Below are 26,780 nucleotides of genomic sequence, written 5' to 3'. Positions count from 1 at the left end.
TCTGATACCGCCTAACTTGGTAATACTGGCAAATCGCTGAATCACTTTTAGCTTCAGCTTTCTTAATAACACCTATCCCTATGTTGTTGTTGTTAAGTGCCATTGAGTTGTTCTGACCTCAGCGTTTGCAAGGAGTGACTGGTGAGTTTGAATCACTGGCCTTGCAGTTCAAACCAACCTTGAGGTCAAGTGCTTATCCTACAGTGCCACGCCAGGACTCTCTTAATAGTGTGTAAAATGAATAGTCAGAATAAATGTGAAAATACAAGTATTCAGCATAGTGCCTGGCAAGGAATAAGTACTCAATTCTTGTTGGCAAGCATTATTTAAAAAAAAAAAAAAATCAATGATAAATTACATATTAATATGTTTCTTAGCCGATCAGAACAGCCTCTTTTTTCCTTTCCTTTCCTTTTCTTTTCACCACAAGTTATAAATGTCTAAGAAATATGGTTAGAAATAGAATGTCAAGTTGAAATAAACTCCACTCTCAATATCTCTGATTGGACGTGTCAGGGGTAAGCCAAGAATCAATGACAGCTCCAAAGTTTCTGTATGGAAGAGAGCAGTGAAGTCAACCAAGTAGCAAAGAAGGGGTAGGAGCTAGTCCTGAAGCTGCCACTGCTTGACAAGTACAAGGTGGGCATATCTGGGATGGCTTTGGGGAGGTAGGAACTGAGTCTCCAACCCTAAGGACTCCTGTTTCATGGTGTCCTACCCTGTCCACAAGGTTACAGTTGTCATTTTTGTTTTTAATGTTAAAAAATCGATATGTCTGTTTAGCCTGACCTAACATGTCAGGAAAGTTAGAAAAAAAAAGTTTTTTTTTAACCTTGGTCAAGCAATATGACCAAGTAACTGGTATAATTAAGCCAGCAAGAAATTATGAATTGGCAACACTTTATAAATCTAAAGGCCATACTTTTTTGCCCCTAAATTTCATTTTGTTGTTGTTGCTGAGAATATACATAGCAAAACATATGCTAATCTGTTTATACATGGACAATTTAATGATTGGATTATTTAAATTGTGCAATCACTCCCATCCTCCTTTTTTGACTCGTTTCTCCCCTATTAACATAAACTTGTCACCTCATAAGTTTCCTATCTAATTTTTTGAGTTACGGTTGTCATTTCAATCCCATACAAAGAGTTCTTTTTTTTAAATGTTTTATTGTGAATTATGTGATAGTTCACATGGGAGAACAATAGCATTACATTCATCTTATTGTATATTGTTACATTGCCATGGTTACAATCCCCTCCCTGCATCATCAACCAACCAAAGAGTCTACCCCGTAAGCCTGTCCCCTATAAATAGTTCTTAAACTTGCATAAAGCTCAAGGCAGATATATTTTATTAGTTAAACTAAACTATTGTTTGGTTTTAAGATGACTTCAGGGGATACTTTTGGTTTAAAATGAAAAGATTAACCATTCAGTCTTTCTGGTTTCATGGCAAAAGAGGCAATTATTCATAAAGGCAATTGGCCATATATTCCGTATCTTCTTTCTATTACTGATTATCCTTCTTCCTTTGTTGCTCCAATTGTTGTGCTTGGATTGGTTGGTTGGTTGGTTGGTTATGTGCCATGGAGTCGGTTCTGACTCATAGCGACCTTGTACATGGTTTCCGAGGCTATAAATCTTTATGGGAGCAGAAAGCCTCATCTTTCTCCCACAGAACAGCTGGTAGTTTCGAACTGCTGACCTTGTGGTTCACAGCCCAATTCATAACCACTACGCTACCAGTGCTCGGATGGTCACCTGCAAACTATTACACCCCAGGCTCTATGAAATTAACCTGGAGGTAGAATCAAGCCCAACCCACTGCCACTGAGTTAATTCCAACTTACAGTGACCCTGTATAGGATTTCTGGACTGCAAATTTCAGTTGGAACCACAAGATCACCAGTCACTCCTTGGAAACAATATACAGGGTCTCGATGAGTTGGAACCCACTTGACGGCACTTAACAACAACAATATAGAGTTTCTAAGGCTGTAAATCTTTATGAGAGCAGAAAGTCTCATCTTTCTCCCATGGAGTGTCCTTTGGGTTTGAACTGCCTACCTTATGATTAGCAGTTCAGTACTTATCCTATAGTGCCACCAGGGCTCCTTAGGAGGTAGATTAGAAGTATTCAATACATTATTAGGCCAAGAGACTGGGATGTTCTATATATAGAATATTTCCTGATTCACTACTGGGGATAATGGCAGTTTAGGGTACTGGTCCTTGGCAAGAGGTCCCTGAGGCAAAGGAGCACAGAAGAGGAGGACAATGTCAGGATGCTCCTGTTCTGCACATACTCACCCTGTCAGTGACTGTGGCTATAACCAGGGCATTTGGCACCAGAAGAGCAGTTTTGGTTTTCTTTATTAGGGTTACTGAGAGAGCCGGAATGGAGATCTGAAACAGAATAACCAAGTAAGTACTGGTTTAGACTTCACAGAACAGCATTTAAAAACTTCATGTTACACTTTAAGGTAAAGGAAGATAGATAAATCATTTAATCGAACTCAGAAGCAAGTTCTTCAGCTTCCATGAAGAAAACTAGATCTTAAAGAGAGTGGCACGGGGTATGTCACCGAGTTCTTCAAATTGGTGTTTGCAAAACCAGGGGATAAATCTGGGTGTAATTATACTGGAAGGTCTTGGTAGGAGAACCTTTATCTCTAAATAGACAAAGGGATAGAATGCAAAATGTACATTTCTTTTTAAAGCTAAATCCAAGGCTCTAATGAAATTTCCCTCTGTGGTCCCTGACTCTGTACTAACCCTGACAAATCTATGCTCCTCTGTTTCTCAGACACCTGTGGATGGGGAAACTCAGAAAAGCACTGGTCTAGTAGAAAGATCTCTGGGTGGAAAATCGGGGACCTGAATTCTCAGCTCTGTTCTGTTATTATCTACATGACCCATCAGCTACTAGACCTTGTAAGGCATACTTTCTAGGCCTTAGTTTCCTGATTTGTAAAATGGAGTTAATCTTACCCACGTCCCATGATTTTATGTGGTTTAAATGAGATAGTGCATGCAAAATGCCCAGCACTCATTAAAATTTCTTTCATTTCCTTATGTGTCGTAGAAAAGGAAGATGTCGAAATGAAAGAACTCTCAAATTCTTTTCAGAGTCAAGCAATAAAGAATAAGTATAAAAACAATTGTAGCCACTATCATTATTAATATCTACTTACCATATGAGAATGTCACTGCGTTATAAGAATCCTATAAAGTAGGCAATATAAGGAAATTTCTTGAAAGGAATATGTTGTACTCAAGGTCACACATATAAGAAGCTATAAAGATAGAATCTGAACCAATTTGAGGCAAATGTGGGTTCTTTTCTACATAATAAGCTACAAGACTATATCAGATGTCACAAAAAAATAACATGTTTTTGATACAAATTTTTTTTCCAAACCTTTTATTGCCGTTTGGGTAAAAGTTTACAGAATAAATTAGTTTTCTATTCAATAATTTGTACATATTTTGTTTCAGAACATTAGCTGCAATCCCCTCAGTATAAGAACACTCTCCCTACACCCCCCTTTGAATTCCCTATTTCCATTTATTTGTCCATCTTTCCTGCCTCCTCTTGCCTTGTGAGCTTTGCTCTTGGGCAAAGGTTTCACAAATTCTGAAAGAGATCAATGTCATTGAGGAAGAGAAGGCTTCATATGTTAGTACTGCCAGTATGACAGAAGAAGAATGAACTTTTAATGTTGAAGACTGTCATTCATATTTGGATTTAGTAGATGGCATTTTTCTATGGTCTCAAAGTTCTGGACGGGAATATGAGGGAAGAATGAGGCAAGTGAGATATTTTAAAAAATCTACTTTGTCAAAGAACTATACCTACCAAAAATTTAAAGGCGTGAGACAATTTAGTTGTTATAAATTGGGATAATTTTGGAAAAAAGAACTTCAGACACATCAAATAGATGATGATATAAAAAATGAGCTCCCCCCCCCCTTTTTTTTTTCTGAGCAGGAACACAAACATGTAGTGACAAGAGCTATAAATTAAGGTTTTTCATAATCTAATGCATAGGACACTTTAAGAAGGAGTTTTCAATCAACTGTTTCATGAATGGAAGATTGTAAGTAGGTAACATTTGTGAAATAAAGCATAAATCACTTTGCACTTTGAACTTAGACAGAATGTGATACTCGCGTGCTAATGTTGCTATATTTGAAAATACTGACTGGCTGACTAAAAGACCCTGATTAAATTAAAGCTACACTTTGTTAAAGGAGCTCTGGTAGCGCAGTGGTTACAAATCGGGCTGCGAACCTTAAGGTCAGCAGTTAGAAACTACCAACTGTTCTGCAGGAGAAGGATGAGGCTTTTTGCTCCCGTAAAGATTTACAACCTCAGAAACCCTGTACAGGGTCACTATGAGTCAGTTGTGACTCCATGGTACATAACCACCACACTTCGTTGAGTGAGTTGCTTAGAAATTTCCTTTTCCTAGAGCAACTGTTTGGGAGCCTTCAGCTCATACTGGATCATACTGGACTAAGGTCAGTGGAAAACGAGCAAAATACTAAACAGACCTGAATTATAAATCTTCTAAACTACATCCTTAGATTTTCAGCCTCCTACTTCTGTAGATTACATATAATATGCAAAAGTAATCCTGGTGTATCTATTCCTTATAATACCCAGCAATGCTTTTAGTTTCTTTATGTTAGTTTTCAGGTAAAAGTAGGATTTTGAGACTACTGCTAGTATCATATTAGCTTCTTACACTGCCTTCGTGAATTACTTATCCTTTATTGTTGTTAATAGCACTGGACTGTGAAGCACAAGGTCAGCAGTTCAAACCCACCAGCTGCTCTTTGGAAACTCTACACAGAGTTGCTATGTGTCAAAACGGACTCAACAGCACTTAATAACAGTTGTTTTTAAGATCCAGAATGCCAGTGGGCCTTTTCCCTTCTTATGGCACTATTCCTAGGTCCACAGGTTAGGAGGTGGGGCCTAGGAAGACTGCCAGCATTTCATGGGCTTCTCCACCCCTAAGGCTGTATTTAATGAATAGACCTTATAGTCTACGGATATGTGATTTCTTGAGTTGTTGTTGTGTTCTTTCAAGTAGGTTCCAACTCATAACGATCCTGCAGAGGGTTTCTGAGGCTATAAACCTTTACAGGAGCAGAAAGACTAATTTTTCTCCTGAGGGATGACTGGTGGGTTAGAACCTGCAGAAGTGGTCCAGTGTGTAACCCAGTATGCTACTCTTTGAGACTAGACCTTAAATGTTCCAATGCCTGCTCATTTTGTGCTGGTGGTGGTATAAAGTGAGTGCTAGTAAGTTGCTTACTAAAGTATAAAATATAACATTTCTGGAAAAAAAAAAAGTTTTGGTTTTAACATATATCTTTGAAACAAATTGTAGGCACTTGTCTAGGTGAACATACTTTGAATGTTCTTTAATGATATTGGGATAAAAAATTTAAGAGTATAGCTGTACACAGGTAAATGTATATATGTATAGGGAAATGAGTAATACAGTGGCATTTAGGGTAAAATTAGAGACATCTGGAGACATTTTGAATCTGTTATATTTGGGACACAGTTAAGTTGGCATAAAAGTATAATGATAACTAAAATATTTATAAATTTAATTTATCCATAATTTGTTATTGTTGTTGTTAAGTACTGTGGAGGTGGTGGGTGTGGTTCTAACCCATAGCAACTGTGTATAGGGTTTCTGAGGAGTGGCTGGTGAGTTTCAACCCCCTATTTTGCTTATCCTACAGTGCCACACTAGGATCCCTTATCAATAACAAATATGTATTAAAAACAATATTCACAATATGCAATAAATTGCAGTGTTAGTTTTTTTTTTTTCCTTAAATTATACCAACCTTAGTGTCTCTTCCAAAGACCTTCGAGTGAAAACAAATCCAGTTTTCTGACACAAAGAGCTTTCCTTGGTATAGTATTTCTTTTTGTAGAGCACAGGTAAAGCCTGGGAAAATAGATATAAGTAAAGCATCATTTAGAATTCCCTCTAAAATAAAAATTTTACAAACAGACATTTTAGTGACTCAGAGACAGGAAGATTTACAGCCTTGGAAACCCTATAGAGCAGCTCGAGTCTGTCCTATAAGATTACTGTGAGTTTGAATGAACTTAACAGCAATGGATTTTATAGTGGCCTCTGGGGACCTACTACTGTAGCTTAAATTTCATCACAATCCAATCACATATATTGCAGCAGTGTATATGGAAGGCAAGGATATAATTTTGGAGCCATCTTACATTATTCCACATCATGTGGAGTTTCTCATTCAAGTTCTCATTCTTCTCTTCTATCTTTCATGGTCCTGAGTGAGAGCTAATGAAACGGGCACTATTTCAGAAGCCTAATCGCCTGATCCAAGCCATGGTATTTTCAGTAACCTCATATGGATGTGAAAGCTGGACAGTTAATAAAGAAGACCATAGAAGAATTGATGCTTTTGAATTATGGTGTTGGAGGAGAATATTGAAAGTGCCATGGGCTGCCAAAAGAACCAAGAGATCTGTGTTGGAAGAAGTGCAGCCAGAGTGCTCCTTGGTGGCCAGGATGGCCAAACTTCATCTCTCATACTCCAGACATATTGTCACTAGGGATCAGTTGCTGGAGAAGGATATCATGTTTGGTAAGGTGGAGGGTCAGAGACAAAGAGGAAGACCCTCGACGAGATGGATTGCCAAGTGGCAGCATCAATGGACTCAAGCATGGCAACAGTAGTGAGGTTGGCCCGGGATCGGGCAGTGTTTTGTTCTGCTGTGCATAAGGTCACTTTGAGTCGGTACCGAATCGATGGCACCTAACAACAACAACAAATCTCCTTAGTGACTCAATCTCAAGTCCATGCCCTCTGGCCCCCCGAAAACTAATTATTGTAATTAGCACCTTTCAAATATTTAGCTTAAAAAAAGTTTAAAACGGTCAGAACTTACTTTGCCTTAATGGTTCCTCAGTTGGGACATCAAGAAACAACTTGTGAAAGTGCATATTGGCCTTGTACTACAAGGAGAACAAAATACAAGCATCACTGCTCTAACTTTTTTTTTTGTGTGTGAAACATTACCAATTCCATTTCAATCTAAATTAAATAACACAGTGTAGAGTCTCCAACACAATCCTTCATTGGAAAACATAGATGGCAGGACACAAAGTGTTTCATACTCCAGTTAGACTAGTGACATCTTGGTTGGACACATACATTTATAATAACACAGTTGGTGGCCAGTTTTCTGCTGAGAAATAGGACTGAACAAGAATGTCCTTGATAAGAATCCAGCTGGGATTCTAGGGAGGCTCACAAAAGAAGATGAGTAGATCCCAGGGCAAAAGGGCACACATCAGGCAGAAGAGTACAGTTAAAGCTTTGTAATCAGACAAATTCAACTGAGTTGAAGTGTGGGCTCTCCCTCTTACTTGGTGTGTAATCATGACCAAGTCACTTAACCTCAGTTTCTTTGTGTGTGTGTGTATGCCAGTGTGTATACTCCTGCCTCACAGGGAAGCCATATGGCTTACATAAGAGAATACATGCAAAGGACCTACTGCCTGGGAAAACATATGGGAACAATTACTACTATTGTTGTGAAGGCATCTCTTCAGCCAGCCTCAGAGGGAGATGACTATCAAGACAAGTTAGATTTTATACCAAAAATGTAACTCACTAAGAGTCTGAAATGCTACCAATCCCTTCATTTTCAAGGCTTCTGTTTCTATACCAACGACAATGTAGAGATGGCAATTTACAGTTTGTAAAAGTGCTTTCACAAACATCATCCTCACAATCACCTTGTGAACCTGGTGTCCCCATTCCAAGAACTGGGACACGATGCCTCAGGAATATGACTGATTTAATCAGCAACACACAACTATTATTAATAGGTAACAGAGCTGGGTCCTTCTTCTAAAAGACCTCTCTTCCTCATAGGATGCTTTTGATGGAAGAGTCTTATGAGGAAAAGACTAAAAGTAAGCACAAATATGTCTTTGATATGTTATCCAACGTACAAATAGTCTTAAAGAAAGACTGGGCTATTATTGCAATAAAACAGAGCTAGAGAGAACAGAGCATCAAGATGATAGATGGTCCCTGAGAGAGTCAACTATTTTACACATAAACACCTCCTATAAAGAGAGCTACCATATGCTATTTTTGGGAGCACTTTTTCACCCAGAGAGTTGCCTTCATTAAAACTAAGGATTTTGTTTCATTAAAACTAAGGATTTTGTTTTCAATGACATCATGAGTGTTGGTTGTACACTTGATTAAAAAATATCCCAGACCACACTCTTTAAAAAATGGCAATGCACTAAAAGGTTGTTTTTTTTTAATGTGTGGGATAGGGGCAGTAATCGAATTAGGAAACCAAACAAATGCAGTATAATTCTTAATTGGATCCTGGAGAGGAAAAGATACTTTTATAAAGGGAATTCATTCCTACAATCATGGGAACTTGAATATACATTTTATATTCATAATATTTTTGTATGTTTAATATTTAGCTAGGGAACGAGGTGGCTCTATACAATAAACATTGGTCTGTGAACTACATGGTCCATGGTTTGAGCTTGCCAGCTACTCCGCAGGGGAAAGATGAGGTTTTCTTGAATATCTAAAGTCTTGGAAACCAAATACAGGATCACAAAACATATTTAGCTAAATTTATTGTGTGTGCCAACAGTTCTTCCCCCTACCAGGCTCAGGAGATACATGCTCAAGTAGTAGGTGTGAAGTGTCTCAAAAAAAAATAAGTAAATAAAAGGAAAAAAAAAAAAAAAATCCCAGCCCAGTAAATGTGCCACACTCTTTGACACTGGGCTTTGTTCCTATCTGTGTATTTTAGAACGGAACTAAAATGACTTCTAGATGAGAATGATGACCCTATTCATAGGTTTTCCTCCTCTGTGTGAAGATGAATAACTATTCAGCCAATTGCCTTGTCACACTCTTTAAATGCAAGGATGTCATCCCTCTCCTGTTCCTGGCTAATTATTAGATAAGCACATGATTCTGGTTTGGTCTCTGCTCTCTGGGTTCTTGCCAGAGTTAGGGATCAGAACCTGGAACTCACTGTCCATCATTACGTGTTGAAAGGTCAGTTGTGAAAGATAATATTGAGTTTCTGACCGTCCAAACCATAGGCTCTGAGGATCAGACTTTAGCCACCTAGCAGACATAGCAAAATGTCCCTTTTCTAATTATTCAGTTATGCTGGTTAGTAATTCCATACATGAGCCCTGGATACCCACAGATAAATGTAAAAACCTTCCCTAAAAGCCGAGACTGTAAATTCCAAAAAGGCAAAGTTCCCCGCCCCAAAAAGCTAAAGAGGATATAGAGAAACTGATGGTATGTGGAGGGGATTATAATCAATGTAATGAAACAAGGTATATGAATGTTTGAATGTGAAACCGATGATGTGCCCTGAAAACTTTCACTCAATCCACAATAAAAACCTTAAAAAAAAAAAAAAAAAAGAAAGATAATATTGATAGAAGACTGACTGGAGGAACTGAAGCCTGTGTGTTCTAAAACATTCTCTCTAACCTACGCCTAAATTCATCCTGACCAGCAGGAAGCTGCTCATGTGGGTTCTTTCTTTCCATCGGCCTCAGTACTTCCGTCATCCTCTGAGATAGTACACATTCCATTTCCAAATTACCTGGCTGGAAGACGAAGACTTCTTCCTTTCAGTTTTAGAATCAGCTTTACTTTCTGTTTTACAATCGTTCTTATCACCTGCTACGGAGGTACCATCAAAACTGGATTTCGACCTGGGAAAAGAAAGCCCACGGACTTGATAAGATGGATATTTTATGCTACGTTATTAATTTTCTTATAATCTTAATTACTATATCATGTCACAAGAACACTGGACATTTCATTTTCCTCTTCTAGACATCGATAATCATTCAGGATACTCTTGAGGCATTTACATAGAATGTGTTTTAGGAGGTTGCAATGATTTCACAAGGCTGTCTTGAACTGTAGAAGTGGTAAATTATAGAAGGAAGAAATAATGATCGAGCTGTGAAAGTAATTATATCATTTCAAAAGTGTTTTAATCAGTGCAAAGATGAGTACTGCAGGCAAATTAATAAACAAAATTGCTGCTATAGCTCAATCAAAGAAGATTTTTATTTAAAAATTCTATTAATATTTTACAAGTATTAATTGAGTAGAGCATTTTGCTAAACGCCTAGGGGCACACAAGGCAGTCTCTATCCATAAGGAGCCTGGGCACAAATCAAGCTTTTTTTTTTTCTTTTTTCACAAGGGCTATGTAGGCTTTAACAGCAAAGCAATGCAATAATAGAAGTTAGGAGACAATATATAGATAATAAGTCCAGCGGTAGGTAAGAGAAAGGTTAATAGAACAATGTGGATTAATATGTTGGGCCTTTTAGGGTGAGCAGAATGGAAATGAAAAAAAGATAGACAAAAAAACATCGCAGGCTGGGGAAATAGTAAACGGGAACTCTGGGAAACAAAAGAACACCCTTGGAAGTCAATTAAGTCTTCCTTTGTTTATTAAGGGCAGATGCTAGATCTCCAGCAGCATTTCCCACTAAGGTAATTGTAGTCCTAGTTTTTTATTTCAGTAGTTGTTGTTAAGTGCTGTCCAGTGGTTCTGACAGATAGTGAATGTGTATATGGCTTTCGAGGGGCAGCCGATGAGTTTGAACCGCCGACTTGCAGTTTAAACTGACCTTATGGTCCAGCGCATTATCCTGCATTGTCATACCAGGACTCTATTTTAGTAATTGCATGAATTTACACATATCTTCGTTCAAGCCCACAACTGAAAATGTTCACTTCAAATATGAATGCATGTGTGATTTTTAGAAGTATGTAGCTAAGCAAGTTTTATTATAAACTTATATGGTTGTTTTATTGTTTATTGGAGGAATGACACATAAAATCCATGATTGCACAATGCTATTTCTTACAATGAGCAGATTTAAGACTCCTGTGTAATTCAGGTGGTGTACAGGTGTGACAGAAGGGCAGGAATGACTGAAGTGTGGGAGACACTGGGCTCTGGTTTGTTGAGCTGTGAAATCATCATCACATGTATCACTCACCCTATGTTTCCTAGGCCCTTCAAGCCCTTACTGCTCTGAACTCTATGATGCTAAAAGTCACAGATAAAATTCCTCATTAGTTTAAGGTAAACAGATTTTTGAATTTAGTGACAGGCCATTGCATCTGTTGTTGTTAAGTGCCATAGAGTCGGTTCCGACCCACAGTGACCCTGTATAGGGTTTCCTAGGAGCGAATGGTGAGATTGCATCTGTTGGCAGGTATACATTCCCATAGAACCCTGGGGATTAATTTTGGGGAAAATAGAAGTAAACACTTGTACTTTGCTTAAAGATAAAATTATTTCTACAAAGGTCAAATTGTATATTATCTATACCATTGACAGATTTGAATTTGAATTATGTATACTATTCACCGATTTGGAAGTTTAGTAAATGCAAATGGAATTGCTGAGGAAATAATCATACCTTTTAAAAAACCATGGGCTGTCAGCAAATATGAGAAGGAGGGTAGATCTACTCTTGGTAATTGGAAAAGACACAAACAGTAAAAGGGTTTGTCTGCATAACATTGACCTCAGAGGGTGGGGTGCTTATTTATGTAATATTATTTTTTGTGAGTCTTTCCAACATCTATTCTCACTTTCTACAGGTAATTACAGAGGTATATCTAAGGTATGGCAGGTATGGCACACTCCCTGGGCACCACTTGAAGAGGCCCACTGATCAGTATCTGTTAACTTGGCCATGACCCAATATCCTTCTTCCAAGATGGTGGATATAGAAGTGTAGGGAGGGGGTGTACAGAGGGGAAAACTTGCTCCTCAAGGTACAAGGCCAAGGGGGCACCCGAAGAGGCATAGAGAGACATTTTGAAGTGCCACAAATATGAAAGGCACCTGACTGAGGCAGTTGATCCATAGGAGGGAAGGTGTTTTTACTGATGCTTGCTGTTATCTATGTCTACTTGTTTTTAAATTGAGTGGGGGCAGGAGGGAAACTTAGAGATTATCCCTGGGCCCTGGTTACCTCTGTTCATTCTTAGTGTTGCTGCTGTTAAGTACAGTCAGTCGGTTCCAAGTCACAGTGAATCAGTATAGGGTTTCCGAGGAGTGGCCAGTGGGTTTGAACTACCAGGTGGCTTTTAGCATCATCAAACCAATCAATATTGTAGTCCAGGGTTTATCCTACAGCTCAGGGGTGCAATGTCAGGGCTTGCCATAAGTACCATTATTATCAGCAGATACACCTTGGAATGACTATGAGCAAGGCCAGGAGCCCAGTATAAAATGAAAATGTGGGGCCCTTATTAAACAATGAAGACTATCAAGACAGTGACAGCCGAGCATTAAACCATACATAGGGCTCTTTGGAACAGCACAGATCACACTCCTGAAGTTCAGCATACTCGCCCTGATTAGGTATTATTCTCATCAGAAGCCTGAGTTTGGAGTTAAACCATTAAGTACCTATGAAAGCCAGTTAACAATGGTGGGAGATACAAGAAATGACATGCTTTGTGCTTCTGTGGAGAGAATCATCTAGTGAGCAAGGCAAGTGTCCTGGCAAGAACTCCAGGAAAATGGTTAAAAATGAAACGTCACAAAACAGGCATGCAGAAAAGATGGAGGGACAACTGGGAGGCATAGTCAGAAAAAGACAGTTCTGGAGAAGAGGTAAAACTTACGCTTGGTCCTGCAGGAAGTATAGATTTGGAGAGAAGACATGGGCTGGTAGCCAGGAAGGAAGTGAAAAGCACGAGTTATTTGATCATCTCTTAGCAGAGGCCAAAGGAAAGAGAAGGCAGCAGGGCTACCAGTTCTAATAATGGGGGAAAGTGAGTGATCGCTGTCCTTAAGTTGGCATAGAGAAATAAGCCACATTTCCCCATAAATGACCATTAGTGTAACCACTGAAAAGCACCTTTAAGACCCTGCTTCTCCTTTCCATGTGGGAGAAGGTAGGTAATTTGTGTCTCTGACAGTAAGAGGATTAACTATAGTGATATCCCCTCCACAAATCCCAGACGTTGCTTTTCCAACCACATCAAGCGCACCTCACACCACCAGGCAAGAAACAAACAGGTGGCTACCAGAAACTTACACACCCTGCCCTGAGGATCCCCAGCAAGCCGAGGGCCAGACTTCTCCTCCACTCTGTTCAGTAGCTGCCAAGAAAGGGAGCCAACAGGTGTGCACACCCAGGGGCTGTGCACATACTCCAACCTGGGCAGACCTCATTAGCAACCTGGCCAGCTTTCCCAGGTGCTTTCTAAATCTTTGCCCAAGAGTAAGTTACTTTGTTTTATCAGTTAGCAAAATCAGTGCTTCAAGAAAGAATAGGGCAACCGTTCCTTCAGAAGATTGGGAGAGGATGGAGAAAAAGATGTTGCTCTGGTAGCATAGTGGTTACGAATCGTGCTGCAAACCTTAAGGTCAGTAGTTAGAAACTGCCAGCTGTTCCACGGGAGAAAGATGAGGCTTTCTGCTCCTGTAAAGATTTACAGCCTCGGAAAGCCTGTACAGGGTCACTATGGGTCAGAACCGACTTGACAGCACTTAACAACAATAAGAACACATTACCAGAGAAGCTATAAAACTTAAGTCAAATATATCCCCTGAAGTCTTAGGAAAAACAAACAATAGTTTGGCTTAACTAGTAAAATTATCTGCCTTGAGCATTATGCTGTTGTAAGAACCACCTTCTAGCTGGGATCAAAGTGACAACCGCAACTCAAATGAGTAGATAGGAACCTTAGGAGGCAGCGAGCTTGTGTTAATGGGAGAGGAATAATTCGGAAAAGGAGGGGAAAATGGTTTCACCTGAAGAATGTTATCAGTGTCACTGACAGCACAGGTAGAAACAACTGGATTCTCATGTATTTTGCTGTGCATATTTTCAACAGCAAAATTTAAGAACAAAAGATGGCAGATGAAGTTGAACTCCAGTCTGTAGATACCAATGAAAAAGTCTACTTTTTTCTCACTCAGGGGGTGTTGTTTATTCATAGTGGCCCCACACTCTTTTAACAGTCACACAACTAGAAACAACTGCTCCTAGCAATCCCTCCTCCCCACAAAGGCAAAGAGGACTTACCGCATGCAAATAATTCTCTTCTGCTCTGCGGACTCAGCCTCATTGGGTGAGGTGGGGGACTGGGCTGTTGGCGACTTACAGACCTTCTTTTTCTCCTCCACACCATTCTCAGCCTCTGAGCTGGAGAAGAGAGAAAAACGCTTCACCTTAGTCATGCAGAATGGGAGGGTGGAAGGAAAAAACGAGGTAACCTCTATGGAATGATCTTCACCCCTCAGTGAAGTGCTACAGTCAACTGTGCTGGCTGAGCCCTTTCCAAATCCCCTTCTAACCCCTCTGAGTGCTAGTCTCAAAAGCAATAGCTAGCTGAAAGGCAGCCACTGCACTTGTAATATCTGCCTTTGCCTGAGCTTGCTCAGCTCCTCTGTGCTCCCAGTCACCCGTCAGAGCCCGTGGGCCTTGTACTGTCCAGTTCTGCCCTGCCTCGCTGTGTGCTGGGGCGGCACATCACCTGGAAGTTGGGAGGGCCCTTGCATGCTCACGTGCAGCTTCCTGCCAGGTGTGAGCCTTCCGGCTGGGAACCCCCTCTGTCCTTTATTTGCACTTCTCTTATGTCACTTGTCACCTTTTGTTGTAGTTATTTGGGACCTACTTTTATTTATAATTTTAACCAAGCACTACACTAAGAAATTTTTAATTTCTATTCTTCACAACCACTCAGACTAGGAATGATTACCCCCATTTTACAGATGTTGAATATCTTGCCCAAGTTGACAGAGCTAGTGTCCACTTGATTCACACTCAGGCCCCTGTCCATTTCTAAGTCTCTGTGTGCTGTTAATGAACTACCACACACACACTATCCATCCGTTTGCCCCTCTTTTCCTTACTCTTGTTAGCTCTTTAATAGGACAAATCTTCAGTGTGAGAACAGAGCCTTAAGCATTTTTATACTGACCATGGTTTCTAGGAGAGTGCTTGCATGTGGTGGTGGTGTTGCTGTTAAACGCCCTTGAGTTGGTTCCAACTCAAAACTCTTTAAAGGTTTTCTGAGGAGTGACTGGTGAGTTTGAACTTGTACAAGGTTAGGAGCCCAGTGCTTATCCTATAGCACCACACTGGAACTCATGCATGTATGTAGTCATGGTGAATAACAATAAATGTGACAGCCTATATTAATATAAGGGGCCCTGGTGGTGCTGTTGGATAACCAAGGGCAGCAGTTCAAAGTCACCAGATGCTTCAAGGAAGAAAGAAGATTCTTTCTATACCCCTGAAGATTTATAACCTCAGAAATCCTATGTAGGGTAGCTATGAGTTGAAATTGACTGGATGGCAGTGTATTTTTGGTTTTATTTTAATATAGTTTGGTATTTATATCCTTCTAGTTTGCTCTCCAAGTACATAGACAATCCCTAAACAACAAACATCCCTGTGTGCAAACTATAGTTATGAAAGAGCTCCCAGAAAGTTTATTACATTAAAATTCAAGGTACATACAATGGCTCATAATAATAAACAGGCGCAACTTTGCAAAGCACATCCAAACATTATTAGTATAATTGGTGTTAGTTGTCACAGAGTCACTTCTGTCTCATAACAAGCCCATGGATAACAGAATGAAATTCTCCCTGGCCTTGCACCTCCTCACAGTATTATTATGTGAAATGTTTCAGTGTGTCTGGAAGTGTTCTTTAATGTCTTTTACACATGTTGTTTTTATACATAGAAAGGTATAAACTATACACTAAATACTAAGACACACTTTTGACTGATGTTAAGCCATTCTGACTTACGTACAAATTCGACTTTGTTCATAAGACAGACTGAGGAATGGATCTTGTTTGTAACCTGGGGGTTGGCCCTGTATGCTAATACACAAATCTGAATGTTTAAATAGAACCACACTATATCATTGTATGCAACTTGGTTTTTTTTTTTTTTTTTCTATATATGTTGGGGGCCATCATGACAGGAGCTAATAATATGTGGTAGATAGAGTTTTAACAACCTCATAATATTTCATTTCATTGTATATGTTTCAATGTTCTATAGTTTATTTAACCTTTCCCTATAGCTGAACATTTAGTATGTTCCTGTTTTTTTCATTGTAAATTACGGTGTAATAAATACCTATTTAAAAGTAATTTGCAAGCCTGTGCATGTCTGTATAAAAGACGTAGAACATCTAGATTCAAAGAGTACTCACTTCTTTAATTTAGAAAGCTGCCACCACAAAGAACATCCAAAGATATTCTGCCAGATTATATTCCCACAAACCCTGCATGTGTGCCTTTCAGCACTGAGTATAACTACTATTATTTTGTCAGTCTGAGAAGAGGAGTATTTTAACTGCATGTCTTTGACTACTATTGAACTTGAAGCCCTTTTTCATATTTTTATTGGAAATTTGTTTTGCTCGTGTTTATATTCATTGAACTTTTAAAATTTGCAAATGTTGATTTGTACATTTTATAAATTTTACAAACTTGAACTGATGCCTTAACTTCTATTAAAAAAACAACAACACACTGTGCATGTAAAAAAACAATAAATGCTATCATGAGGGTTTACAAATTAAAAGTCTTCTCCTTTCTTTAGTTCCCCCATGTTTTCCATTGCCACTATATAGCTAGAGCTGCTTTTAAAAGATTCTTTGGTGTGAATTCTTCAAGACATTTTCATTCTTTTACAAGGATCTTCAGTTGGCCTGGGTTAAGTGACAGAGCACTACCATTAATTTCAGTCATTTTTCTTCTTAATGACATGTGTGGCAATTCAGCTGTCCAGTTGATACCATCTGGCTATTAGCTTCAATGGTTGGGGGTGTCTTTTACCCATCCCTTTCACTCACGCTTTCCCCCCAAAGACTACCTGCTTTTGGTAGGATAGTTAACATGAACTTATTACACATTTTTTTTTTTTAATTAAAAATTTTAGATACGGAGTGTGCAAGGATGAGGTTGGGGTAGCATTGCGAATATACAGATAAAATAAAACACCTCTAATATTGCATTGTGACTAGCTCAGTAGGTGCATTTGCACATTATTTAACCTAGAAACCCTCCTGGTAAAAGCAAATGACATCTAAATGTTTTGACCATAAGAATTTGCTTAATGAAACTTAAGTATCTTTTCCATACTACATTAAGGGGGCATGATGGGTCAGTAGGATAAGCACTGGACTGCAAACCACAAGGCCAGTGGTTAGAGCCCACCAGCCACTCCACGGGAGAAATATGAGGCTTTCTACTCCTGCAAGGATTTACAGTCTTGGAAACCTGTATATGGTCATTACAAGTTGGAATGGACTTGACAGCACTTAACAACAATCGTAATTACTGATATTTTGGGATTGTGTTTGGTGACAATGGAACTTTGGAAAAACTAGGCATGACATTGATAAAAGGGAGAGTGAAAGAGGAACCCAGTCAACATGGTGAGTGTTTTGAACCATTACTGAAATGAGTAGACCAGAGTGGACATGGAAGTGGGCTTCCTCAATCAGTTTCAAGCCATCTCCAGGGGAAAGGAGAGGAAGGACAGACTTTAGTGAAGAAGATGACAAGGTGGTACGTAGAGCTCAGACTTTCTTGGGTGTCAGCTGCACAGGATTGTTGCTGTTGTTATTAGGTGCCATTGAGTCAGTATCAACCCTGGGCCAACCTCACTTCTGTTGCCATGCTTGAGTCCATCCACATTGCCACTTGGCCAATCCATCTTGTTGGGGGTCTTCCTCTTTTCCTCTGACCCTTCACCTTACCAAACATGATATCCTTCTCCAGCGACTGGTCCCTCCTGACAATATGTCTGAAGTATGAGAGATGAAGTTTGGCCATCTTGGCCTCCAAGGAGCACTCTGGCTGCACTTTCCAAAACAGATCTATTGGTTCTTTTGGCAGCCCATGGCACTTTCAATATTCTCCTCCAACACCATAACTCAAAATCATCAATTCTTCTATGGTCTTCCTAATTCACTGTCCAACTTTTGCATGCATGTGAGGTTATTGAAAATACCATGGCTTGGGTCAGGTACACCTTAGTCTTCAAGCTGACATCTTTTCTCTTCAACACTTTAAAAAGGTCTTGTGCAGCAGAGTTGCCTAATGCAATACGTCGTTTGATTTCTTGACTGCTTCTGTGAGTGTTGATAGTTGATCCAAGAATGAAATCCTTGACAACTTCAATCTTTTCTCTGTTGATAAGAATGTTGTTGATTGGTCTAGTGGTGAGGATTTTCATTGTGTTTACATTGAGATGTAATCCATATCGAAGGCTGTACTCTTTGATCTTCATCGGTAAATATTTTAAGTCCTCTTCACTTTCATCAAGCAATGTTGTATCATCTGCATATCACAGGTTGTTAATGAGTCTTCCTCTAATACTGATGCCATGTTTTTCTTCATATAACCCAGCTTCTCGGATTATTTGCTCAGCATACAGGTTGAATAAGTATGGTGAAAGAATACAACCTTGTCTCACACCTTTCTTAATTTTAAACCATTCAGTGTTCCCATGTTCTGTTCGAACAACTGCCTCTTGGTCCATGTACAGATTCCTTATGAGCACAATTAAGTGTTTTGGAATACTCATACTTTGCAATGTTGTGCATAGCTTGTCATGATCCACACAATCGAAAGGCTTTGCATAGTCAATAAAGCACAGGTAAACATCTTTCTGATATTCTCTGCTTTTAGTCAATATCCATTGGACATCAGCAATGATATCCCTCATTCCACGGCCTACATACAAAACATACTTTTGAGGACACTGAGAATTCTATGGTAGTCAGGAATAAAGTAAGACTTATTAAAATGGCATTGCCATGACGGATTGGCTAATTTTAATTCTTACTTACTGCCTCTTTGGTATGTTCATCTCATATTGACTACAGGCAGGAAATATTATGGTCAGGTAAAACTTTCTGGTTGCTACCTTAACATTTTTCACAGCATGTAAAAATTCCAGCCCACACATGGGAATCCTAGTGTAGTGAAAAAATCAAGACCAAGGATATCTGGCAAGGATATTCAATTAATAAACCCTGGTGGTACTGTGAACAAGGCACTGGATGGCTAACTGTAAGGTAAACAGTTCAAACCCACCTGTTGCTCTGTGGGAGAAAGATGAGGCTGTGAGATGGAATTCACTTGATGGCAGAGTGTTTTGTAGTAGGTTTAGTTATAATGGTTGGGAATCCCTGGATGTGTGAATAGTTACCACACTTTGCAGCTAACCTAAAGGTTGGAAGTTCAAGCTCACCCAGAAGGACCTTGGAAGAAAGGCCTGGTGGTCTACTTCTGAAAACTATATGGAACGCAATTCTACTTTGACACACACGGGGTCTCCTTAAGTCAGAATGGAGACTCAATGGCAAGTGATTTTTATGAGCAGTTGATGCTTTCATTTTGTAGTGGTTGTTATGTGCTGTCAAATCAGTTGCCACTCACAGTGACCCTGGATAGGGTTTCTGAGGCTGTAAAGCTTTATGGGAGCAGAAAGCCTCACCTTTCTCCTGTGGAGTGGCTGGTGGGCTTGGACTATCAACTTTTTGGTTAGCAGTCCAGTGCTTATCCTATAGCGCCACTGGTACTCCTCATTTTGTGCTTAGTGTTTCTTTTTTTCCAAAATAGATAAATATCTGAAGGCAGAAACCTAATCTTCTTTAGTTCTTCTCAAGAGTACTTGAAGTATTTAAAGGGCCCAGTCAATAATTGAACTAGTTCCTTAAACTGGAGTCCTGCTATGGCACTGTAGGATAAGTACTGGACTGCTAACCACAAGGTTGGTGGTTCAAACCCACCAGTTGCTCCTTGGAAACACTATCCAGGGTTGCTATGAGTTGGAACCGACTTGATGGCACTTAATAACAGCAAAATCTCATTAAATTAGTTTAAAAAATATATTTATAAATACTACAGCATTGTATTATGTAATAAAAGGTATGCTAGGCACTTAACAACAACAACAAAGTGTTATATACCATCAAGTTGGCTCTGACTCATAACAACCCAGCATAGGGTTTCTGTGAGTGGTTGGTGGGTTTGAACTGTTGACCTTGTGAATAGCAGTCAAGTGCTTATGCTACAGTGCTATACAAGGGATCAAAACATTTCCATAAAGGGAAATGAGCAGACTCCCTTCCAAGACTAAGACTCAATGGGAATACACGCTCTGATTGGTGACTACGCTCATCACTGATAAAGTGAAGTGAGGGAAAAACAGCAATGAAGCGGCGAGCTAAGCCCTACAACATTCAATAGACTTCTGTGAACCTGGGTGGAGACCTGGTCGGCCAGTAGTATGGCAAGACCTGGGGACTCTTGGGCCCAGAGTCAGTGACATAGCCACAGGGGACTAGAGTGGAGAGTGAAGCATCCAGCTGACAAGAAGAGAGGGCATATGCATAAGAACATCCACACTTGCAGATAATACCCACTTTACCTGGCTTCAATGACTGGATGATCAGAGCTCAACCAGAAGAAGAAACAAGAGGAAAAAAAGAGTAATCTGATACAATTTGATGAACTTGACCTACACCTATAGATGAAGTAGCTCAAAAGAGGGAACAAATCCTTACAGCAGGGATCATTCCAACCTGCTCCATACACAGAGTAGACAGGGAAGGGCAACTTGGAAATTGGCTACCCAAAATGGGTGGTGGTGGTGGTGGGGCTACAAAGGCAAGAAGTGACTGGCTTACAAGCTTTCAAGATGGAATCTAGATTCAGAGGGCATGGAGGAAGGTAGAATTTCCACTGATTAGTATCCAATCTGTCTAGGCGGGGCTGATGAAATGAAACACGGATGGGTCTCTTGTGATACAAAAGTGAATAATTGTTATCAGGACTGATTGTGAGGGTTGGAAATGTAAAGGCAGACGTTTTGTAGCAAGGAGGGGAGTGATTAACTTTTCAGCCTAGGAGCGGAGGTCCCTGGAACCATCAAGGGAGAAGAGCGGAGTTTGGGACCCTACCCAGAGAAGCAGTGATGCCTGAGATGGAGGCAGAGATGATGACGTGGAGAGATGGAGCAGTTGGGGACTTTAGACATAGAGAGGGAGAGGAGCTGTGTGCTGATGACTGGGGGCAGGCTTGTTGATGATGCATGAAGGGGGTTGTAACCATGGCAATGAAACGATATACGATAGGATGAATGTAAAACTAATGTTCTCCCATGTAAACTATCACAGAATTCACAATAAAACATTAAAAAAAAAAAAAAAAAGGGAAAACAGCGGAGCGGAGTGTGGGACCCTATTCAGAGAAGCAGCGACACCTGAGATGGAGGCAGAGATGATGAAGTGGAGAGATGGAGCCACTGGGGACTCTAGACTCATGGAGGGAGAAGGGCTGTGTGCTGGTGGCTGAAGGCAGGCTTGCAGAGTATACCTTTTGGATGTTTGAATATATATTACATATTCCTGAGTGTTTTGGTGTGCATTCAAACCCCCACCCCCCCAAAAAATAAAACCCACAGAGGGAATAAAAGCAAATACTGTTGAATGATGATGCATGGAGGGGATTGTAATCATTGCAATGAAGCTAAATGTGATAGGATGAGTGTAAAGCTGATGTTCTCCCATGTAAACTATCACTCAATTAATAATAAAAACTTAAAAAAAAATTGCATGGGAGGCTTTAAAATATTATTAGAAAAACGTTGCTTTGATTTAAATGAAAAAATACTTCAATTACATTTAGCATTAAGTTTAATTTATGGCTACAAGAATTTTTAGCAATATTAAGAGACCGTACATCCTATCTCTGCCTTTCCACTCTACCCCTGCAAGAAACACAAGTCACTCCTTTACTTAAAAAAAATATCAGGCAGAAATCTACTTGAGAGATCCTCTTTAAAAGTAGGGAGATGAATTGTACATGGTACTTCAATACTCCGTCTCAGTGTTCACTCATATTTACTGACTTCGATCCATGGCCTAAGGAGCTCTGGGTAGCATAGTGGTTACGAATCAGAATGTGAACTGTAAGGTCAGCAGTTCGAAACTACCAGCTGTTCCGTGGGAGAAAGATGAGGCTTTCTGCTCCCGTAAAGATTTACAGCCTCAGAAACCCTGTTCAGGGTAGCTATGGGTCGGAACCGACTCGACGGCCCTTAACAACAACAACATCCATGGCTTGGTGTGGTGCTGTGGGCTAATGCATCAGACTGCAAAGTCATTTGAACTGTAAGGTCAGTGGTTCAAGCTCACCAGCTGCTCCTTGGAAATCCTATACAGGGTTGCTATGGGTAGGAAGAGACTCAACGGCACTTATTAACAACAACAACAATCCAGGGTTGGAGTCCCGTTGTGGTGCTGTGTGATAAAGCACTGGACTGCAAAGTCAGTTTGAACCACAAAGTTGGTGGTTCAAACTCACCAGCCACTACTTGGAAACCTTATACAGGTTCACTATGAGTTGGAACCTACTCGACAACACTTAACAACAACAATCCAGTGTTAGTATAAGACTTAGACACAGAGCCATAGCTGTCCTATGTGTATACACAAGAGTCATCCTTTGTATGCATAAAAAGAATCACCCTCTGAGAACCAAGCAGAAAATGGTGTCCCTGCCAGAGGAAAGGTGTCCCTTGCTCTGGGCAGAAACAGCCCAGCGCCAAAGTGCAAAGGAAAGAAAACTCTGAGTTTCAGTCCCTCTTCATTAGGCAGCTTACCCACATGTAGTGGTCCTATTCAGGGGCCCTAGTTTAGCAATGAAAAGATTACAATGCACACCTCTACACCAGCCCAACCACTGAACATACAAGGAAGCTGCAGTTCAAGTAACTTCTCTAGAGATTTGTTGTGTTTGTTGGGTGCTGTTGAGTTGATTCTGACTCATAGTGACCCCCATGTGTTAGAGTAGAACTGCTCATAGAGCTTTCTTAACTGTAATCTTTACGGAAGCAGACTGCCAGGTCATTCTTCTGTAGAACTATAGGTGGATTTGAACCACCAACCTTTTAGTTAGCAGGGATGGACTTAACCACTATGCCACAAGGAATCCTTTTCTAAGAGATTTACCATCTCACTTTTTCTCAACTTTGTGCTTGTTCTTCAGGATTGGTTCTCTTCTGGAAGGCACAGCTAAGAGTTACATGCTCTAGATAGTTCTGTATCCAAAGTGGTCTGCCTATACACCTAAAGGGTTTCACAACTCATTAGGCACCTAACTGAACTCCTGGTATGGCGCCGTAGGATCAGCTCTGGACTGAGAATCACAAAGTTGGCAGTTCAAACCAACCAGTCACTCCTTAGAAACTCTGTTCAGGGTCACTATGAATTGGAATTGACTTGACAATATGTAACAATAGTCACCTGAATGGGAACTTGGTAGCTCTGTACAATAAGCACAAGGTCCATGGTTCAAGTCCACCAGCTGCTCTGAGGGATACAGATGAGGCTTACTATTCCTGCAAAGATTTACAGTCTCAGAAACCCTACACAGGGTCACCAGAACTCGAAAACGACTTGACAGCACTTAACAACAACAGTAATTGGTTACTGCCTTGTACAGTAATCTCTACTCCTTTACCCATGTCTTACTTATCCAACTGTTCAACCAAACTCCTTAAAGACAGACAACTTCTGTTTTCATGCACAGCATTCAGCTCAGCATTTTGCCCACAGTGCTCACTTACATATGTGTTCATTAATTATGGGATTAATTATGTAGTATCTCAAAGAGGAAATGAAACTCATCTATAGGCCAATTTAATTCGAGGGTTTTGTTTTCTTATCAATGCTATGTAACTTAAAGTGGGTTAATTCCTAACAAAATCAGGGTTATTCTTGAAAGCATCTCTTACTTCTGCGGTATTGTCAGCAGGAGACTGAAACCATGGAGAATCCAAACAGCAAGGCCGAGTCTGTGTTTTAATGAGCAGAGTGTGGGCGGCAAAATGGAATGCTTCTTCAAGGCCTCTCAGTAACTTTAAAGTTACTGTTGATGAAACTGAACTCTCCCTGGCAAGGGAGATTAAATAATAGAGGTTTCATTTAAATCATGAAAATAAGGAAGTCAGATTTTTTTTTAAAAAAAACAAGACAAAGCCTTTTCAGGGATGTTGACTATAAACCAGTAGATTAAAAAAAAAAAAAATCTTTTTATTGCAACAAATGTTTGTTAAAATGTTCCCTCCCTACAAGATGCTTAGAGCTGGGTGGATGAGATAGGTAAGTGAGCTGTCCACAGTTAACCAAGGCCTTAAAGCAGCAGAAGAGACTATGGGATCAGAAAAGATAAACCTTCACTTGGCTTGGCAGGGTATTTCTTTTCCTTTCTCCTGTCCATCCTGGACATCACTCATGGGCCCTGCATGCTTTTCAGCAGGAATCTCAGAGCAGTGTGAGAGACAGTTAGGCTTGTACCAACTAAGCCTGACTTCACCTATTAGGAAACAGCATTTTTATGACAAGCTACCAAGAGCTGGTTTCAATAACACACTGTCACCTGCCACCCACTGTTACACAATCGATTAAAAAAAAAACACAAAAAAAAACCAACTTGAGCAATCCCTATCAACAGTTTAGTATTTGTCACTTCCCAGACCTCATTAATCTGTGAAGACTGGATTGGGATTTCATCATATTTCAGAATTAGAATTCATACACAGAGTCAACTGTCATTCCTCTGGTGATGGCCTTTGTGAAGGTGGAGTTGAAGGGGAATTTAACTATGTCATCCCATCAACTTCACAGGCCCTATGCTCCTCCTATCTATTGTATTTGGGCACAGTCACATGCAAGTCAAGGTAAATAGCAGTTATTTACCTTGGACAGAGCTATGATTAAGCTGCATCTCAGATGAATAAAAACATATGCCTCATTTGTGGTTCATTCAGGAAGCTGTGTTTTTTTCTAACTACAGTGACAGTCCCTTGTGTGTAAGTCTACCTTCAAGTTAAATTAGTCTAAGCTAATGCATGAAAAATGCCACTAACCTCCCTTCTGGTAATAGTGTGGGGTTAGTTTTAGCTGTCATTTTAAAAGAGTCTGTGGGTGATGCAGTTGATGAATCAGCTGCTAATCAAAAGGACAGTGGTTCAAGCCCACCCAGAGACACCTGGGAAAAAGACCTGGCAATCTATGTTTGAAATATTTGTTGCTGTTGTTAAGTGCCGTTGAATCAGTTGCGATCCTGTATAGGGTTTCCGAGGAGCGGCTGGTGAGATTGAACTGCTGACTTTGTGGGTCAAACCAACCTTGCAGTCCAGCTCATTAACCCAGGACTCTTAGTACTAGAAACTCTCTGGAGTATAGCTCTACTCCAATGCACATGGGATAGAATCAACTTGATGAGAACAATTGATAACTAAATTCACTTTAAAAAACCTGATTGTTGTTGTTAGGTGCCGTGGAGTTGGTTCTGACTCATAGCGACCCTGTACAGGGTTTCCGAGGCTGTAAATCTTTACGGGAGCAGAATGCCTCATCTTTCTCCCGTGGAACAGCTGGGATTATCATTGTCTAAAACTAGGCTTAACCAACAGTGGTTTAGAAGTGATTTGAAGATGAAGTATGTTTCATTAGAGGATGTCCAAAGTATAAATCCCTGGAAATGAAATTGCTGTAGTCAAAGACCAGTTCTATGAAACCTAGGCTGTATCTGAAATAGCCAACTTTTTTTTTTTTTTTTTTTTTCTGGTGTGCTGTCTGCTTAGTGGCTCCTTGGCTGGCTAGCAAGGACTGCGATACTTGGGAAACAAAGATCTGGGCTATAGGGATAGAAGATGCTGAAGACAGTGCTGGAACTCACATGTGGCAGTCATAGTACAGAGAGAGGGAGATGTCATGTAACTGAAAGAAGGAAGTAGAATAGGGGTGCAGAAAGTATAGGAATTCATGATAAGGACTGTTGGGAGATGCCTTAACTTCTCCAATTTCATAAACTCAGAATGTCCCATACTAGATTTTTATGTCAAAACAAGAGCCTTCCAGCTACCATTGTGATATACTATGTATGTTTATCTGCAAAGTTTAAATTTTGCTTACTTATTTATATGTCAAATTATTTCTTTCTGAATAAGTACTATAAGCACAAGTTCCATGAAAAAGTTAGAAACAGAAAAACAAATCTCCCTCCCACTACTGTTTCATGGTGACTCTACGTTTCTCTACACAGGGGTAATTCTAGTTTCTGGCAGCTTGTGTTCCCTTCCAAGAGAGATTCTGTGCATATGTGTATGAGTTTGTTTTTCAGTTTAACTTTTTATTGTGAGTTGTGTGAAGGTTTACAGAGCAGATCATCAGTTTTACATTTAACAAAATCACACACTTTGTTTCATCTCAATGATTGCAATCCCCTCCATGCAACAACAGTTATTTCACTTCCTCCCTGTGGTTTCCATTTCCATTCCACCCTCCTTCCTATCCGTTCTCCACTTTGTCCTTAGGTACATGTTACCCTTTTGATTCTGAATGATTGACCATTCCATGGTGTGCATACCTTACTAGTGTTGTTGTCCCCAGTATATACCTATCTACTGCTTGGCTGAAAATTGGGCCACGATTGAGGGAGAAGTCATTTCTAGACCTGAAAGACAGTTAAGGGTCATAGTCTCAGGTACCTGCAGTTTCTCTTATCAGTAAACCCTGTCATTCTTTTTATGATTTTGAGTTTTAGTCCACATTTTCTCCCCCTATATCTGGGACCTTGTAGTGTGATC

At 40.0% G+C, this 26,780-nt stretch overlaps 1 protein-coding gene across 2 annotated transcripts in view; it reads right to left on the bottom strand.

Moving 5' to 3' along the window:
- The window catches only part of GRAMD3 (GRAM domain containing 3), a 167,604-nt gene that overhangs the window by 17,514 nt on the left and 123,310 nt on the right, over positions 1–26,780 (bottom strand). For both annotated transcript variants that reach the window (XM_006870671.1, XM_006870672.1), the window contains exons 2-6: positions 14,169–14,288; positions 9,692–9,803; positions 6,965–7,031; positions 5,881–5,984; positions 2,317–2,412 (exon numbers count right to left, since the gene is read on the bottom strand). In XM_006870671.1, the coding sequence (XP_006870733.1) occupies positions 2,317–2,412; positions 5,881–5,984; positions 6,965–7,031; positions 9,692–9,803; positions 14,169–14,288 (499 nt within the window). The remainder of the gene's footprint in view (positions 1–2,316; positions 2,413–5,880; positions 5,985–6,964; positions 7,032–9,691; positions 9,804–14,168; positions 14,289–26,780) is intronic.

Source organism: Chrysochloris asiatica, unplaced genomic scaffold (genome assembly GCF_000296735.1).
Source record: "Chrysochloris asiatica unplaced genomic scaffold, ChrAsi1.0 scaffold00147, whole genome shotgun sequence".
In the NCBI taxonomy this organism is placed as follows: Eukaryota; Metazoa; Chordata; class Mammalia; order Afrosoricida; family Chrysochloridae; genus Chrysochloris; species Chrysochloris asiatica.
Note: the sequence above shows the minus strand (reverse complement) of the source record. Positions and strands in the feature narration are given on the sequence as shown.